At 59.0% G+C, this 18063-nt stretch overlaps 1 protein-coding gene across 2 annotated transcripts in view; it reads right to left on the reverse strand.

The window, feature by feature from the left end:
• CPNE8 (copine 8) overlaps window positions 1-18063 on the reverse strand; it is a 67575-nt gene that overhangs the window by 22043 nt on the left and 27469 nt on the right. For both annotated transcript variants that reach the window (XM_055118394.1, XM_055118396.1), the window contains exons 7-12: window positions 16418-16481; window positions 14976-15079; window positions 11994-12098; window positions 10906-10947; window positions 4867-4942; window positions 504-557 (exon numbers count right to left, since the gene is read on the reverse strand). In XM_055118394.1, the coding sequence (XP_054974369.1) occupies window positions 504-557; window positions 4867-4942; window positions 10906-10947; window positions 11994-12098; window positions 14976-15079; window positions 16418-16481 (445 nt within the window). The remainder of the gene's footprint in view (window positions 1-503; window positions 558-4866; window positions 4943-10905; window positions 10948-11993; window positions 12099-14975; window positions 15080-16417; window positions 16482-18063) is intronic.

Genomic DNA, 18063 nt, shown 5'->3' on the forward strand with positions numbered 1-18063 from the left:
GCGCCCCGGGGAGCTCTCCCTTAGGGAGATCCAGTCTCCGGGCCCTGGGGAGCCATGGAAGGTTGGGGGTCTCTGTCTGCCAAGGAGGTGCCGGGCAGGACTCGCCGAGGGGCTGACGCCCATTTCACAGACAAGGGCTGGACAGTCCAGCTGCAGACTGAGGTCACAGGCCGGAGGGAGCAGCCTGTCCCCGCCCCAGGGACCACCCCAGCCTGTCCAGGGCCCAGGAGCCTGCTGCAAGGGGCCTCTCTTCCGTGCCCACACCCTCGGTCCCACCCACAGCCCCCCCATGATCCCGCCCTCACCCATCAACCCCAGAGCTCCTCCCAGCCCCTCCCCACCCACTGCCCCCTCCGACCTGCGTCACAGCCGTCTTCAACTGAGCACCAGAGAGGCTCAGTGAGCGAGAAAGAACAGCCCAGTCCATCAACTCAGTGCTCCTGGACCAGTGCTCTGGGCCCGTATCACACACTCAGGCCCTGGCTGGGCGGGGCCACACTCACCGTCCCTGAATTAGTGTACTTCTTCTTCTTCCCTTTCTTCTTGGGATTCACCACCTGTGGGAGCAGAGGAGCCCGCGGTGTGGGCTTTGCCACGTTCACGGCCGCCGCGCTCCCCACCTGCCCTGCCGCTGCCCGCCGGGGTCCTGGGCGGTGCTCGGCGAGTCTCCCTGCCTCTGTCGGCAGCCACTTTATCCAGTGCCCAGGCCGCGGGCTGCGGTCTCGCTGGGGCGTGGCCGGGCGGAGCAGGCACATCCCTGGGACCTGAGCGCGGTGGGACCTGAGCGAGGGACCCTGACCCGCCTGTCGGGGAGGGGGAGGGGGCTCGAGCTCTGGAGCAGGGAAGCTGGCGGGATGGCGTGGGAGCACCGCATGCCTAAGACTCGCCTGTTACCACTTTGTAAATCCCGGCTCTTTAATAACTTCAAAAATAAACAAGAAGTCGCCTCAGCCAGACTCCTCCCAAGTGCTCCCTGCCGCTGGGCCCGCCTGCAGGCTCCTCAGGGCCTGAGGACACATGCGTGTCCGGGTCCCACACAGTGGCTGACATGGGGGACGGGCACATCGCCAGGCCTAAGCACCTTAAAGTGTGGTATCGGTGCATTTAAAAGCTGCTCTTTCCTTCTCTGTCTCGGGCCACGCCTGAGGGTGCTCGGGGAAACTCCTGGCTCTGCACCCAGGGTCACGCCTGGGCGTCAGGGGGCCTCGTGGGTGCTGGGATGGAGCTGGGTCGAGCTGCATCAGGGCGCGTGCCCAGCCCACTGTGCATCTCTGGTCCCCCAGGGTCGATGGCCAGGCGGGGACGAGCTGCTGTGAGACGGCCTGGGCCTCCTCTGACAGAGACGGCCGTGATGCCGGCACAGCGGCACAGCAGTGGCCTGGCCTGAGCCCTGCACTGCTGCCGGAACCCGGGCTCAGTTGGCACCAAGGAGACCCGGAGGGTGGGGGGGGCGGGGGGGTACGCGCCCTCAACCCAACCAGAGCAGGAGACACGCGGAGCAGGAGAGAGGAAGGGCTGGATGGGGGAGGGAGGGTGAGGCTGGTGGTGCAGGGGCCGCAGAGACCCCTCCTGCCCTCAGCAGACCTTCACACGCCTGCCTGAGCCCGAGAAACGCAGGCCAGGACAGAGGCCCCGCCCCAGCCCGCCCCAGCCCTGCCCAGCCTCAGTCCAGGGGCAGAACCAGCAGCAGCCCCGCCCTGCTGCCCTGCCCACCCGCCCTAGTGCCCACACAAGACTGCCCTGAGGAGCACGGCCAGGCCCAGACAGCGCCCCCTGCTGGCTGGGGGAGGCCCCCTCCGTTTCCTCTGCAGGCTGATGCCATGTCACCATGTCACCCAACTAGTCAGAGTCACACTGCCCAGCCCCCAGGGAGCACACGGTGAGGGTCCACAGAAGGCGGGAAGTGCCTCCAGCTGACCCAAATCCAGCGAACCTCAGTCCCGGGGACATCCCCACAGAGCAGGCCAGGAACCCTGTGTGCAAAGCAGGGAGGGTGCACAGACACCGCACACGGACACACAGCCCGCCCAGACCCACACGGACCAGCTCTGAAGGGGACTCAGAACAGCCGGTGACTGACCCGTGGAAACGGAGAGCTGGGAAGCGAAAGACAGAGCTAAAATGATCAACCCAAGGAGAGGCAGAGGGTGAGAGAACATGCACACACACACACACACACACACACATGCACATGCACACACACACATGCACATGCATACACACACACGCACATGCACACACACATGCACATGCATGCACACACATGCACATGCATACACACATGCACACAAGCACATGCACACACATGCACACAAATACACATGTGCATGCACACACGCACACGTGGACACATGCACACACGCACACACATACACACATGCACACATGCACGCACACACACATGCACACATACACATGCGCACGCACACATGCACATGTGGACACGCGCACACATGCACAGACGCATGCACATGCATACACACATACACATGCGCATACATGCACATGCACGCACATGCACACACATGTGCACGCACACACATGCATGCACACATGCGGACACATGTAGACACACACGCACAGGCACACACACGCACATTCACACGTACACATGCACACACACACACCTGAGGGAGTAAGGAAAACCAGGCAATAACGATACGAGAACGTTCAATAGGAAACAGACCCTGGTGAAAGCACCGAGCGAGTTGGGAGCTGGAGGCCCAGCGGGACAGATGGGGAGTGGGCGCAGGAGACCCCGGGCCGGAAGTCGGCAAATAAATCCCAAGGGAAACCACCTGGCATCAGCCGCGCCAAGGAGCCAGGCTCGAGCAGGAGGGGGACGTGTGGAGAAGCCCCGAGCCGGCCGCCCCGCACCCCGCGGTCCCGGGAGACGCAGGGCGGACGGACACGTGCTGAAGAGCGAGCGCGAATAAACACACACGCTGCAGAGACGTGACCGTCCCGGCCGGGGGAGCTGGGGCCAACCGGTCACTGGCCACGCGTGCACCGAGAGGAGTGAGCCCCGGGGCAGCGGGAGAGAGGCCCGGCCCGTCCAGTGGGGCCCCATGGGGCGGCCCCGCAGAGGAAGGAGAGCGAGACAAGCAGGACCTGGGAGGTGGGCCACAGGGGGACCGAAGGCGCCGGGCAGAGCCCACGGCGGGGCGGGGGGAGCCCAGCACTCACCACGCCCACAAGGGACACCCCCCAACTCTGGCTCCCAGCAGACGGGCGCCCGAGAATGGGCTACGGGAGTTTGCTGGGGCAGGGAGAAGCCGTGTCAGGTGGGACGTCAGGCAGGGCCATGGGAGGGGGGTGCGGAGTTTGGCGTGAGGCTGGAGCCATCGTCAGCCTCACCCTGACGCACTCGCCAAACGCCAACCAGCCCTCAGGACAGCCGCAGGGGGCAGGCCCAGACGAGGGAGAGAGGAGTAAGTGCTGCCAAGGGAACAGCTCAGGAGACGCCGCCTGTCAGCAGAGAGTGCGGGAACAGACTGACCCCAGGGCTGAGGGCAGGATGGCCGCGCGGCACAGTGGGACCAGGACAGGCTCACACGGCAGGCCGCCCCGTCCTCCCAACAGCTCAGTGGAGTGGTGAACAGGCAGTGCTCCCGGACACGCCCCCCCCTTCTGGAAGTGCTCCCGGACATGCCCCCCTTGAGGAGGTGCTCCCGGACATGGCCCCCCTTCCGGAGGTGCTCCCGGACACGCCCCGCCTTCCGGAGGTGCTCCCGGACATGGCCAAGAACAGCAGGCACAGAGAAGTTTCTCGGACCTCAGACAAACGGCACCAGGAAGAGCCACAGAGGCCACGAGCACTGCCCCGGGACCAGGGGAAGAGCCCCGTGGGTGAGGGCCACCGAGCAGGTCGGGGGCAGCAGGCGGGCCCAGAAAGCCCCTGGACCCGGGACGGTGACGAGCTTCCCCTCTGGCATGAAGAGGAAATGATGAAGGAAGAGCCGGACACCCCAGCGGGGAGAGGGACGGGGAGGGGCAGGCACAGGTGGACGGGCCACGAGACCCCAATGCATCCATGTCACAGACACCACTGACGTCCCTTCAGCCGCCTGTGACTACTACGTGTGTGATACAAGAACACACATGTCCAAAGGGCACACACGTGACACCGTGTGGCTGAAACCCAACCACGGACAGCCTTGCGACTGTGTCTCACGGTGGCCCAAGTAACAGAGAGAAAGAGCAGACACGTCCGAGGGGCAGGGAGCGTGTACAAGAGCACACACGTGCCTGAGGGGATTCCGTGTAACAGCACACGTGTGTCTGAGCCACGGGACTGCCGGGCCTCCCTCTGTGTGGATGAGGCAGATCTCCTGGCTAAGCGTGTGCTTGGTGGGTCACTCACTGCCCAGGACACACTTGGCTGCCACGTCCACGTCCACACTAGCTGGCCCCGCCCACGCCCTCACGAACCCCTGCTTAGGCCTGCGCTGGCCGACCGTGTCCTGCCCGCACACGCCCGCCTGCCAGGGTCTCAGCACCGGGAGGGCCGGGCCGGTCGCCCCTCGGGCAGTGGCCGAGCACTGCAGAGCCGCTGGGGGGTGGGGGCTGCGCCTTCCCTGTGCCGTGGGGCGGGCAGTGAGTGGACACACCGTGAGGGGCACACGTGGTGGTCAGTGGCCCCTGTGGGCTGTGGCGCGAGCAGAGTGGGCCATCAGCACCCCAGACCTCGGGACCCTCCGTCCCTGCCCCGGGCCTGCAGGGGGCGGGCAGCAGGCAGCAAATGACCGGCACGGAGACGAATGCCGGCTGCTGCGTCCACTGCATCCACTACGGGCGGGAGGGACGGCGGCGGGCGGCCTTCTCCACTGCACGCCCGACCGAGACCTGCCGGGACACAGACTGTACCTCGTACACGTTGAACTGAGACTGCCCTCTGGAAAGCTCCCTGTAGCTAGTTGTGAATTCTCCAATGAAATCATGGCTAAAGGGGAGAAGAAAAACACACACGATTAGCTTTCACGAATTTCCCCTTAGGCTTTAAAACTTTTTGGAAGCGTGTGGTTTAATCATGAAAAACCTAATATTATCCACAAACTTAATAAGTGCCATTCTAAAAGACATTCTAAAAGACATAATTCTGCAACCCACAGTGACGTATAATCAAAACTTATACTGTCAGTGTTCAAATAACATTTCATTTTCCTTATCACGATCAGCAGTCGTATTAATATTTTAAGCAGCTTTATTCATTTAATAACTCACCTCAAAATTTTCATCTGTGCTAATCAAATTGTTGCCCATTAGCATCTCAGCGAAGAGGCTCTGACATTCGCTGCTCCCACGGGAGGGACCAGAAACAAAAGGGACGTTCCCGGGAGGACAGGACGGCCCCCGGCTGTCCCACTGACTCGGTGACCAGGTCCTGAATCTGGTTCCCGAGCGAGTGCCACACTGTGTCTGGGCTGTGCTGTCCCCGAGTGTCACCAGGAGTCCCGGTGGGCAGGTCCCCTCGGCCCCATGCTGAGCCTAAGCTCACTGGCCACAAAGGGCAGGAGCAGAGGACAGGCTGTCCCTCTGTCCGGCGTGGGTGTCCGCGGGTCTCTGCACCCCGTCCTGCCTCCCACACCGTGGTTCGGGGGGCAGCTCCACAAGGCAGCAGAGACCCCCACTCGTGACCGGCACACGGACCTCACGAGGAGACCGCCCACACCTAGACAAAGGGAGGGTTTTCCCACAGGCGGAGGTCTGGTCAGTGGACATGGCTGGGCTCCGGGAAGTCTGCCGGGCACAGTGGCCGGTCCCGCTGCCCGGTGACCGCCCACACACGCCCCCTGACCGTCTCTTCACGGCACCAAGGAGAAGGAGCTTTATTCTCTGCGCCTTAATATTTCATGCTCCCCGTGGCAGGCCTGCAGCAGGTCCCGCTGGGGAGGCCGGGAGCGGAGCTCTGGCAATGCATCTCCACCCACAATTTCCGCCTGATTCAATAAAGCTGTTCTGCTATTTCCCGTTAATTTCATTGTCACTGAAATAATTACCCCCGCTCCGGGCCCCCGCTCCCGAGTGCAATTACGGAGCAAGGTTTGCGGCTGATGCCATTAGAGTTCACCCATCAGGATGCGCGGCCGTGTGGGCGGGCTACCCAGCAGGGCACGGCAGCGTCTCGGGCCTCGTGGGGGGGAGTGCGGGTCGGATCACGGGCACTGCCAGGAGCGGCCCTGAGCGAGGCACCCACGGGAAAAACACACGAGAAGCTCCCGAGACTGGCAGAGCCTCTGGGTGTTCCCCTGCGGGACCCCACGGCCACCAGGCGGGCCCCCCTCCCCCTCACAGCTAACCTCCCCCCGACCTCCACATTTTCACGTCCCAGTTAGGCACGTCTGGGGCAGCTCAGGCCTAGCTGCAGAGGGCGCGTGTCTGGGGGTTCAGAGGGCACGGCCCTGGCAGGCCGGGGGTCAGCACCTGACCGCTGAGAGCTCGCACTCTGCCCGGCTGGCAGGCCGGAGTCCCGGGTTAATCCCCCACCATTAACGCGTTAGGAAGTGAACTGAGATCAGGTCTGACGTGAGCCTCTTCTCAGTGTGAGCCCTTACATGCTGGCGTCACGGCCAGGCCCCGTCCCTCGTGTCTAAGGCATGAATTCCTCAGTGTGAGCCCTTACATGCTGGCATCACGGCCAGGCCCCGTCCCTCGTTTCTAAGGCATGAACTCCTCAGTGTGAGCCCTTACATGCTGGCGTCACGGCCAGGCCCCGTCCCTCGTGTCTAAGGCATGAACTCCTCAGTGTGAGCCCTTACATGCTGGCGTCACGGCCAGGCCCCGTCCCTCGTGTCTAAGGCATGAACTCCTCAGTGTGAGCCCTTACATGCTGGCGTCACGGCCAGGCCCCGTCCCTCGTGTCTAAGGCATGAACTCCTCAGTGTGAGCCCTTACATGCTGGCGTCACGGCCAGGCCCCGTCCCTCGTGTCTAAGGCATGAACTCATTTCAGCCGAACATTCGTCTCTGAGAAGGTGGTCTTGGCCCCTCCACCCCGCCCCCGGAACAGACAGTGCTGAAGGGGTAGGCGTCTGTTGGGTAGTTATTAACGGTCGTTAATAACTCAGACCAGCGCTGCTACAATACACAACACACCCCTCACAGCAGCAGGAGAGGAGAATCCCCAGCAGGCAACATTCTGAAGTTAAACGGCTCTCCCTCCCGGCCTCTCTCTTCCTCGTCTGGGCAGTGGCCACGGAAACGGATCTAGAGGGGAGGCCTCTCAGACACGGCAGCCCTCACAGCAGCGTGTCTCGGGGACTCGGGGATGTTCTGGGCTACTGCTGAGAGAGATTAGGGCCTGAGGAGAATCTGCTTCTGCTCTCAGCGGAGCCCGGCCTCACAGGGCGATGCTCCGCTTTCCTGGCGTCTCGCTCCACTGATCCATCAGCGGATAATGAGCTCCGCTGGGGGGTCTCGCTTAACAGTGATCAAGTCTGAGCTCAGGGACTCAGTCATCAAAGCGATACTCAGATTTAATAAGTAAGCACAGGGGAAACCTGACAGGAGTGACTGAGGGTATGAGCACCTCCTGTCACACACACAGACTCACACACACAGACACACTCTCGCACACACAAAGACACACTCTCACACACACTCTCACACACAGACACTCTCACACACAGACACACTCACACAGAGACACTTTCACACACAGACACACTCACACACAGACACACAGAGACACTTTCACACACAGACACACTGTCACACACAGACACACTCACACACAGACACACTTTCACACAGACACTCACATACTCACACACACTCTCACACACAGACACACTTTCACACAGACACTCACATACTTGCACACAGACACACTCTCACACACAGAGACACACTCTCACACACAGACACTCTCACACACAGACACACTCACACAGACACACTCACACAGAGACACTTTCACAGAGACACTCACACACAGACACACACAGAGACACTTTCACACACAGACACACTCACACACAGACACACAGAGACACTTTCACACACAGACACACTGTCACACACAGACACACTCACACACAGACACACTTTCACACGGACACTCACATACTCACACACACTCTCACACACAGACACACTTTCACACAGACACTCACATACTCACACACACTCTCACACACAGACACACTTTCACACAGACACTCACATACTCACACACACTCTCACACACAGACACACTTTCACAGACACTCACATACTTGCACACAGACACACTCTCACACACAGAGACACTCACACACAGACACACACGGACACACTCGCACACACAGACACACACACACAGACACACACGGACACACTCGCACACACAGACACACACACAAAGACTCTCATACACAGACACGCTTACACACAGAGACACTTTCTGACACACAGACACTCACACACAGACATGCTCTCCTACACACACTATACATACTCCATACACATACATGCTCTCATACACACACATACACTCTTATACACACTATACACATGCTCACCTACACACAAACTCCTTCATACACAGACACTGTCACACAGACTCCTTTTACACACATTCTCATACTCATACTCCCTCATACACACACTCATACGCATAACCCCCTTCATGTACAACAGCACTCTCATGCACACTCCATATACACACTCACACACACATGTACATACTATACATACTCCTTCATAGACACACTCACACACTCCCCATACACACTCCACACACACTATCCTACACACTCCATGTACACACTTTCACTCACACATGCTCTCCTACACACTCTCACACACTCATATGCACAGGCTCTCACACTCTCATACACACACATTCACCCTTTAGTGCACACAGTCTCTCACATGCTCTCACACACTCTCCTGGGAATGCTGTCACCCATTTGTACACACACTCACGTACAGTCATACGCACTCCCATTCACACACACCCCCTCGTGCACATACTCTCAGCCTCACGCTGTCCCAAACACACTCCCACATACTCTGTTCACACACACTGACACGCCCTACACACTGCCCCACGTGTACACACACACCTCCCAGCCCGCAGCAGCAAACAGGGCCTGGCGCACAGCACCCTGTACCCAAGCTGGGGTCTTGCCAACAGCCAACAGTGCTCTCCCTGGGGACCTTCTCCCCACTGGCCCCCGAGCCCCTCGGCCAGGGTCCTGAGACAGCCTGGAGCGGCTGCAGGGGGGCAGGGGGCACAGAGAGGCCACATGCCGCCACGTCGGGCTTCAGCAACGTGAGAGGGAACAGCCAGCCCCCAGGACCCCTTCCGGGACACAGCAGGAGAGCCATGGCAGCGCCCGGGCCCGCGGGAACCCCTGGAACCACCACTCACGAAGGCAGCCCCCAGCCCTCCGCCCTCTGTGAGCGACCACACCCTCCCCGCAGCGTGTGGGTCCCTGAGACTCGGCCGCAGGGGGCACACACAGCCCCTTCACACAGCCCAGGGCTCTGTGGGCACCACACGCAGAGAGACACGGGCACCGCGGGGAGATGCAGGGAGCCAGGGCCAGCACTTGGGTCATTTTCCTCCAAATCTTACTGACAGTGAGACGGGCCTGAGAGAGGCAGGGCTGAAGGCCCTCGCCCTGCATGCGGCCAGACCTGGGTCCATCCCTGGCACCACATACGGTCCCCAGCACCAGCAGGAGTGAGCCCTGAGCACAGCGGGAGTGACCCCTGAGTGACCCCTGAGCACAGCGGGAGTGACCCCTGAGCACAGCGGGAGTGACCCCTGAGTGACCGCTGAGCACAGCGAGAGTGACCCCTGAGCACAGTGGGAGTGACCCCTGAGCACAGCGGGAGTGACCCCTGAGCAGAAGCAGGAGTGACCCCTGAGCACCACCAGGAGTGACCCCTGAGCACCACCAGGAGTGACCCCTGAGCACCAGCAGGAGTGACCCCTGAGCACCAGCAGGAGTGACCCCTGAGCACAGCGGGAGTGAGCCCTGAGCACAGCGGGAGTGACCCCTGAGTGACCCCTGAGCAGCGGGAGTGACCCCTGAGCACCATCGGGAGTGACCCCTGAGCAGAGAGCCAGGACTGACCCCTGTGGCAGCCAGCTGTGGCCCCAACCCCGCCCCCCACCACACACACAGAAGTCCTTAGAAAAAACAAGAAGTCTCCTGTCCTAGAACGACACGTCTGGGTGGCCCAAGATCATGCCAGGAAACTCGGCTGCACCCGCGGCCCCAGGGGCGGTGAGAGGGCACCCGCGCCCGGCACAGCCCAGCCGAACGTCAGCCCACAGCCACAAGGTGGACGCGCGCCCTGCAGGCGAGGGGAGAGGAGGGGGCAGCTGGGACCCACCCAAAGAAGCGCGGTGACAGGCGGTCCGTCACCGCCTGGGGCCCCTCGGACAGACTCAGGCACGTGGGGCACGGCGCTCCGGGCCTCACAGGCGGCTTTGTGCAGCTCAGCCACCGCAGGGAACACGCCTCTGGCTCTGTGTGCAGGAGCCTGCGCCCATCCCCGCACATGGTCCTGAGCACCGGGGAGTGAGCACCAGCGGGTGTGGACCCAGACCAGAGGCCTGAAGTGGATCTTGCTGAGGTTTCCAGGATGACGGGGGCTGGGCGGGGCCTGGGACGCTTCAGGGCTGAGGAGACCCAGAGACCCGCCACGGACCGGACTGAGGACAAAGCCCAGGTCAGGGTGAGGGTCTCCTGCGGGGGGGAAGGGCTCTCGGCTCCCACCACCAGAGAGGCCGAGAAGGCTCCCGGGCCCAGGAGCGTTTGAGAAACAAGACACACTTGAGTCCTGGGGCGCCCGGGGTCGCACCTGATCCCGCGTGGATCCCAGCCCTCAGATCACACCCGGGTCCCGGCCCCAGCTCAGACCACCAGGAGCCCAGCCCGCGTCAGGAGCCGCCCCACACCCGCCTTACCTCCCGTCCCGGTCCCAGTCGAAGACCTCCACCTTGATGGTCCTGGGCAGGAGAGAGAGGGGGGCATGGTTAGGGGCAAGAGGCCTGAGACCCCCCAGGAGACCCAGGCCCCGTGGGCGTCTACACTGAGACCCAGACCCCTATCCTGGGCGCTCTCAGCTCCTCTAGGTCCTGGAAGCTGACTGTGCTGCTCTCACAACTCTGGTCTTGGAGAAGGTTCCAGAACCTGCAAGACCCATTTCGGGGATGAGCGGTCTTGGGAGAGGGACCCCTGGTTCCCTGCTGGCTCCCTGTGTATGGACAGGAACTCTCCTGAGACCCTGGGTCCCAGGGCAAGGAGTGGGGCGGGTCGCGGGGCCCGCTGCCCCTTTGCGTCCACGCTGCCGCTGACGGCACCGGCAGCCTCCGAGGCCGAGGGAGCTCAGGCCAGAGAAGTTTCTTATTCACCAACGAGCAAGTCGTGGCACTTTAAAGTGACAATTTCTCTGGCCAACAGCTCCTTCCCCAGTGGAATAAATTCCCATTTTTCCAACATACAAGTAACAAAATTCTTTTTCCTAATTCCCAGAGTCTGGATTTTTAAAATTTTTTTATTTTTGGGTCACACCCTGCGATGCTCAGGGGTTACTCCTGGCTCTGCACTCAGGAATCACTCCTGGCAGTGCTCAGGGGACCATACGGAGTGCTGGGAATCGAACCCGGGTCGGCCGCATGCAAGGCAAACGCCCTACCTGCTGTGCTATCGCTCCAGCCTCCAGACTTTTACTTCCTACTGCGATCTCTCTGAGGTAACACGCGTCTCTGTATTATCATCACCCAGCAGAAAGGCGGGTGCCTGACCTCCCAGGGGTGCTGCTGCGGGGGGGGGGGGGCGAGCAGCTCGGGTCCCTGGGGGCCTCACAGCTCACACCAGCTGTGAAGTGGTCTCAGCACGCTGCACACTCTCGTCCTGGGAAAATCAGCCTGAGCAAAGTCGACCCGTCCCCCTTTCCTGCCTCGCCCTGGCTCCTTCCACCTTCCGCAGGAGGGTTCTGCTGTCTGCCAGCGGCTCCCGCACGCACGACCACGGGAGGACACTGGGCACTGACCTGTCGTGGTCCCCATTGCAGAGTGCCCGCACCGAGAGCTTGAAGGCCTGCCACACGGGGTTCAGCGTGTTCTTCACCACCTCTGTCCTGTGGCAGATGGTGAAGCTGCAAAGGAACCAAAGAAAGAGGCTCAGACTGTGTTTGACCTGCCGTTTTCTCTTAGCTGTCTTCTGTTCCGCAGAATAAACGCCGTCAGGCTCGGGCCGCTGTATCACTTCACAGTTTTGAGCTTTTCAGACTTGGGAGACCTGCCCCAGGTATCAGATAATGAGACTCTGTAACTAATTGACCAAAACATCTTGGTTTAAACTCCTGCTGCTGCAGCTTCATCAGCCCAGCTGGGAAGTCCAAGTGCAGGGCGGACTGTGAGTGGTGCCGGAGGGTGGGACGGAGCCAGAGACCCTGGGCAGGCTGAGAGCCGCGTGGCGAGGAGCAACTTGGCAGCATCCCATCCGGGAAGAGTGCAGGGGGCAGCAAAGACCCAGCACGGAGGGACATTTCTGACACCAGAGGTGCAGGAAATGCCAGGCTCACGTCCTGAGGTCGCGGGGACACTCTGGAGGGGGGTCCAGGACCTGGAGGGACACACTTGGGGGAGGGCACCCTGGGGACTACAGCAGCATAGTGCTGTGTACAATACTTTAGACCTCCCACATGAAGGTCAGTGTGCACGTGGAGAGGGTCAGTGTGCACATGGGGAGGGTCAGTGTGCACGTGGGGAGGGTCAGTGTGCACGGGGTAGGGTCAGTGTGCACATGGGGAGGGTCAGTGTGCACGTGGGGAGGGTCAGTGTGCACGGGGGAGGGTCAGTGTGCACGTGGGGAGGTCAGTGTGCACGGGGGAAGGTCAGTGTGCACGTGGGGAGGTCAGTGTGCACGGGGGAAGGTCAGTGTGCACGTGGGGAGGTCAGTGTGCACGGGGGAGGGTCAGTGTGCACGTGGGGAGGGTCAGTGTGCATGGGGGAAGGTAGTGTGTACGTGGGGAGGGTCAGTGTGCACGTGGGGAGGGTCAGTGTGCATGGGGGAAGGTAGTGTGTACATGGGGAGGGTCAGTGTGCACGTGGGGAGGGTCAGTGTGCATGGGGGAAGGTAGTGTGTATGTGGGGAGGGTCAGTGTGCATGTGGGGAGGGTCAGTGTGCACGGGGGAAGGTCAGTGTGCATGTGGGGAGGGTCAGTGTGCACGGGGGAAGGTCAGTGTGCACGTGGGGAGGGTCAGTGTGCATGGGGGAAGGTAGTGTGTACGTGGGGAGGGTCAGTGTGCACGTGGGGAGGGTCAGTGTGCATGGGGGAAGGTAGTGTGTACGTGGGGAGGGTCAGTGTGCATGTGGGGAGGGTCAGTGTGCACGGGGGAAGGTCAGTGTGCATGTGGGGAGGGTCAGTGTGCACGTGGGGAGGTCAGTGTGCACGTGGGGAGGGTCAGTGTGCATGTGGGGAGGGTCATATGCATGTGGGGAGGGTCATGTGCACGTGGGGAGGGTCAGTGTGCACATGGGGTGGGGAGGGTCAGTGTGCATGTGGGGAGGGTCATGTGCATGTGGGGAGGGTCATGTGCACGTGGGGAGGGTCAGTGTGCACGTGGGGAGGTCAGTGTGCATGTGGGGAGGGTTAGTGTGCATGTGGGGAGGGTCAGTGTGCACGTGGGGGAAGGTCAGTGTGCACGTGGGGAGGGTCAGAGTGCACATGGGGAGGGTCAGTGTGCACGTGGGGAGGGTAGTGTGCACGGGGGAAGGTCAGTGTGCACGTGGGGAGCGTCAGTGGGTGTGTGGGTATTTGCACGTGCTGGTCTGGAGAGTGAGGCAGAAGCAGGCAGCGCCAACCAAGCCAGCGACCAGCAGCTCCATCAGCAAGTCTCCCGGAGGCTCTGCACCCTCCAAACTGGCCCCACCCCGGCCCCTGCTCCCTGCCACACCTGCTGCATTTTGCAGCTTCCTTCTAGGGCACATGTTCCATCCGGCTGGACTCTGAGCACCACCGGACACTTCCTTGAGGCAGCAGTTTGCTAGGTGTGGCTGAGGAAAACAGAACGCCACAGGATCCACTCAATACGACAATTTTCATTCCATGTGTGAGGCAAACTTCTCGTTGTTTGTTTGGGGGCCACACCTGGCGGTGCTCAGGGATTACTCCTAGCTCTGTGCTCAGGGATCCCTCCTGGCGGGGCCCAGGGGACCCTATGTGGTGCTGGGGACGACCTCGGGCGGCTGCATACGAGGCAAGCGCCCTCCCCGCAGTGCCGTCCCCTGCCTGACTCCCACGTTTCTGTTGACTCATCACTGAACTCTCTTGACAACACCAGAGGCAATCATGATTAAGAGCCTTTATCCGATGGGAAACTGAGTCTCACATGGTCACAAGACTTCCCAAAGCCCCACAGAAATCAGGCGGCGGGATAAGGACTCAGATGCACACACACATCCCACGGCATTGCTTTCCAACACGACCAACTAAATACAAATTAGAAAATCATGAGCTAAATATCCCATGGCAACCACATGTGTTCAAGTACCTACAGCAAGCCACGGAAACAGGCTGAAATCACACAGAAACCAATCTAATGGCAAATTTTTAAATTACCAGAGTAGAATGGAAAACGCTACTCAGTGGAAGATGGAGATGTTAGTGGGAAATGTCACGGCCTTAAGAGCTGCCCTGAAAAGTCGCATTCCCCCAAAGGGACAGCCCAGCTGGACTAAATATCATCACGAGGACTTCCACAACGGTGTAGCTCTGCAGTAACAGTAAGATAACACAGTCATACCGGCAGCAAAGCAGCATTCCATGGAGATGAGAGCATTGTCCTTTTCAAACAAAACAGAATGTTGATAAAGCTAAGCATTGTCATCGAAGCAGCTGGAACCCTTAGCAATGCAAAACTCACATCAATTTTTAAAGCACCAAAACTGAGCTCTGTTTATAAATTTAATGGCCTTTGAAAAAATCATTTCTTTCCATCGAGTTAAAATGCGTAAAAGACAAATGTACCTGCCGTCTTCATTACTCCGGTAGAATACGAGAAAAGGGTCTGATTTCCCAAAGAAGTCCTTTTTGTCCAGTTTGTTTGCACAAAATTGCATTAGGACAGCATCCTAGAGACAGGATTAACAAAACAGCTCAAAACCAGGGTCACAAAGAACCAGACGCGACAGATTACAAGCAAGACTCCCCAGGAAAACAAATTTTCCATTTTAGTGCCCAAGGTCAAGTGTTCCAGAGCCCCAGACACCCTAACCTGGCTCAGGCGGGGGGGGGGGGGGAGGACAGGGGGCTCAACCATTGTCTGGGGCCTGGAATGGCCACTTCCAGCCTTCACAGGGCTGCTGGGCAGTGCTGCCATGTAGACAGGCCACGCACCCAGGTGCGGGAACAGGATTTCCTTGTCCAAACTTACATTACACATGCACCTTTCGTGGTTCCTGGGGGGCTGATCTCTGGAGAGGGCGGCCACACCCCAAAACCAGCACCTCTGACCAAGAGCAGCTGACTGGGGGGGGCGGCAGGGGTCCTGCTCGTCACACATGAGTGCACAAGCTGGGCTCGGCCACTGTCTCATTTTACCCATCTCAAGAGGGTTTGGGGGGAGAGTGTACCCAGCAGTGCTCAGGACTCGCCGGGGCCCCTGGATCCCACCAATCCCACAGAAGGCCCCACGGAGACGGTGTGCAGGAACCCGGGGGCCGCCAGCGATGCCCCCAGGGGACCCTGAGCTGGGGCTGCCCCGTGCTGGGGGGAGCCTTCACTCTGCGCCATTTCCGCGGCTCCCTGGCTTCAGACCAGTCCCCCAGGCCAGCGTCAGGACAGCATTGCCCCTCGCAAGCCCTGCAGGTGCACCCCACATGCCCGAGGACGTGGAGCCCCTCCTTTCCCACCAGGGGTCCCAGCTGGCACCCCGCATGGAGCCCCCCTGACGCTTTGGGCCCGGGCGGCCCCAGTGACGCCACTCAAGGCTGAGAAGGTGCAGACACGCTGGGCACCGAAACCCAGCACTGCCACCCTAACCTGCGCCCTCGCCGCTGGGTGGGCTGGGGGTCCCGTGTCAGCCCTCTCCAGCGCCTGTTACGACTAGAACTGAGGGTCTCCGCTCTGAACTGGGACCAGCCCGAGCAGAGCCACAGCTAAAGCCAGAACACGCGCCCTCAGAAAGGCAGGAACCCTATGGCCCAGAGCGACGGGTGGGCCATGGCCCCCCTAAGGTGCTCACAGTGGGCGTGTGGGCCTGAGGCGAGACCGAATGGCTCCAGCCTCGGAAAGCCATTACTCAGATAAAGTTCCCAGAATCCACAATGACATTTTATGGGTTACAGATTACATAAAGCCCGGGTTTAATTATTCTTGCTGCAATTATTCCATAATAATTTTAGTTTCAAAAATATCATTTCAAAGAAGTGTCAGAATTGCTTTTCTAAACCAAAGAAACATTTACTTACTCTGCAACAGTTTAACTCCTCAGCAGTAAGGATGATGGTGCCACATTTCTTCCCTGGAATTCCCCTAAAACAATAAAAAGCACAATTGTGTGCATGAATGTTGTATAGTAGCTCTGACATGTAAACTCATACTGTACATTTTATACCATCAATCAACGAGCAATGATGCATGGAGAGGTTCTTTCCCAACAAATGCACCTTCAATCACGGCCTCAAAAAACACTCCCAGTTTCAACCTGGACTTGGTCCTCCAGACCGGACGTCGCCAGAGTCATCCCTGCTCTCAAGGCCCCTGGAAACCTGCCTTCTTTACGCGACAGGGAAAGCACCTCCCAGGGGACCCTGCAGCTTCCCCCCCGCCCCACTGTCACTCCAGAACTTGTATAATCACAAAAAAGGGGCAGCAGTGCTCTATCTCTCCCCCGCCCCCTCCTCCCATTCGTAGTCTCACGCTGCTTCCCCCACCCCGAGGAGGTCCATGGCAATGGGCAGGCGAAAGAAGGAAGGGAGCCAGGCAGGTTGGTCTTGATTGCTGTTTATCCCAATCTCCTCTCTACTCACTCTTGTCTCTCTATCTGCTTCTCCCCCGCCACCCCCTCTTACAGCTTCCTTAAATCTCCAAGGTATGAGGGGTTGGGGCTTACACATAGGTGTGGTCACAATCAATAAGGGTAAAGTTCTTTCCCTCAGGGGATGCTGCTTCTAGGACAGATTCTCTTTCAGCAGGACACCCACCCAAGAGCAGAATCCCATGGGTGTGTTTCTCCTCTCCTTGTCCAACAAACATATAAGCATTCATAATAATAGTCATTTTGTATGGACACAGTAAGAGATACATTAAGCTTACAGAATTGCTCTCCTGGGGTCATCTCAATTTCAGACTACAGTGCTCAGGCCAGAGTAGTCTTTCCTATTCCTAGCAGGGTCCTAGTCTTGTCCTTGCTTTTGGATCATGACAGCATTTGTCCATGATTAAGCTCTTAACTTATAGTTAAGAATTGTGGCACTTTAGCCTGGCCCATATCGATGCCAGGGTAGCTCACAGCTTGCCCTGGGTCCCTTCAGTCCCTCATCGGGACCCTGTTTTTGGGGTGCTAGGAACTAAGGGCAACTGAGGCTTAAGTTGAAAAAGCAGATGCCCGGGAGTGAATAATATTTGAAGCCAATTAAATCCCAAGTTACAAAAGCTTAATATTAATTGTCTTCCTTTGTCCATACAAAAAGGACATTGTTTTAAAGTATTCAAAAGACATACGGAGAGGAGAAAGGCAGGAGAAAGGCGATATTAACTTACAATACAAGTTCAGTGTCTAGAAAGATCTGACCTTACAAATTAACAGAGTCTGATTAGTCTGAAAACTGATTAACTGGTTGGGGAAGAGAGCATAGAAAAGTGGTTACAGATAAACAAAGGAATGGGAGTGACTCAGGAGCACTGTGATGGGTATTACCAGATAAACCTAAACTCTCTGTGGCAGAGGAGAATGGATATACCAATGTTAAACCTAGAATGTTCATAACTATATTCCAACAAGAACCGCCATGTGCCGCCCCTTTGGGGATACTCATTTCACCACAATCTTGACCAGCAGAGCTGAATCTGGGTGAGGACAGCACTGAGGAACAGGCGACACTACACACAGGAT

Source organism: Sorex araneus, chromosome 10 (genome assembly GCF_027595985.1).
Source record: "Sorex araneus isolate mSorAra2 chromosome 10, mSorAra2.pri, whole genome shotgun sequence".
Classification (NCBI taxonomy): domain Eukaryota; kingdom Metazoa; phylum Chordata; class Mammalia; order Eulipotyphla; family Soricidae; genus Sorex; species Sorex araneus.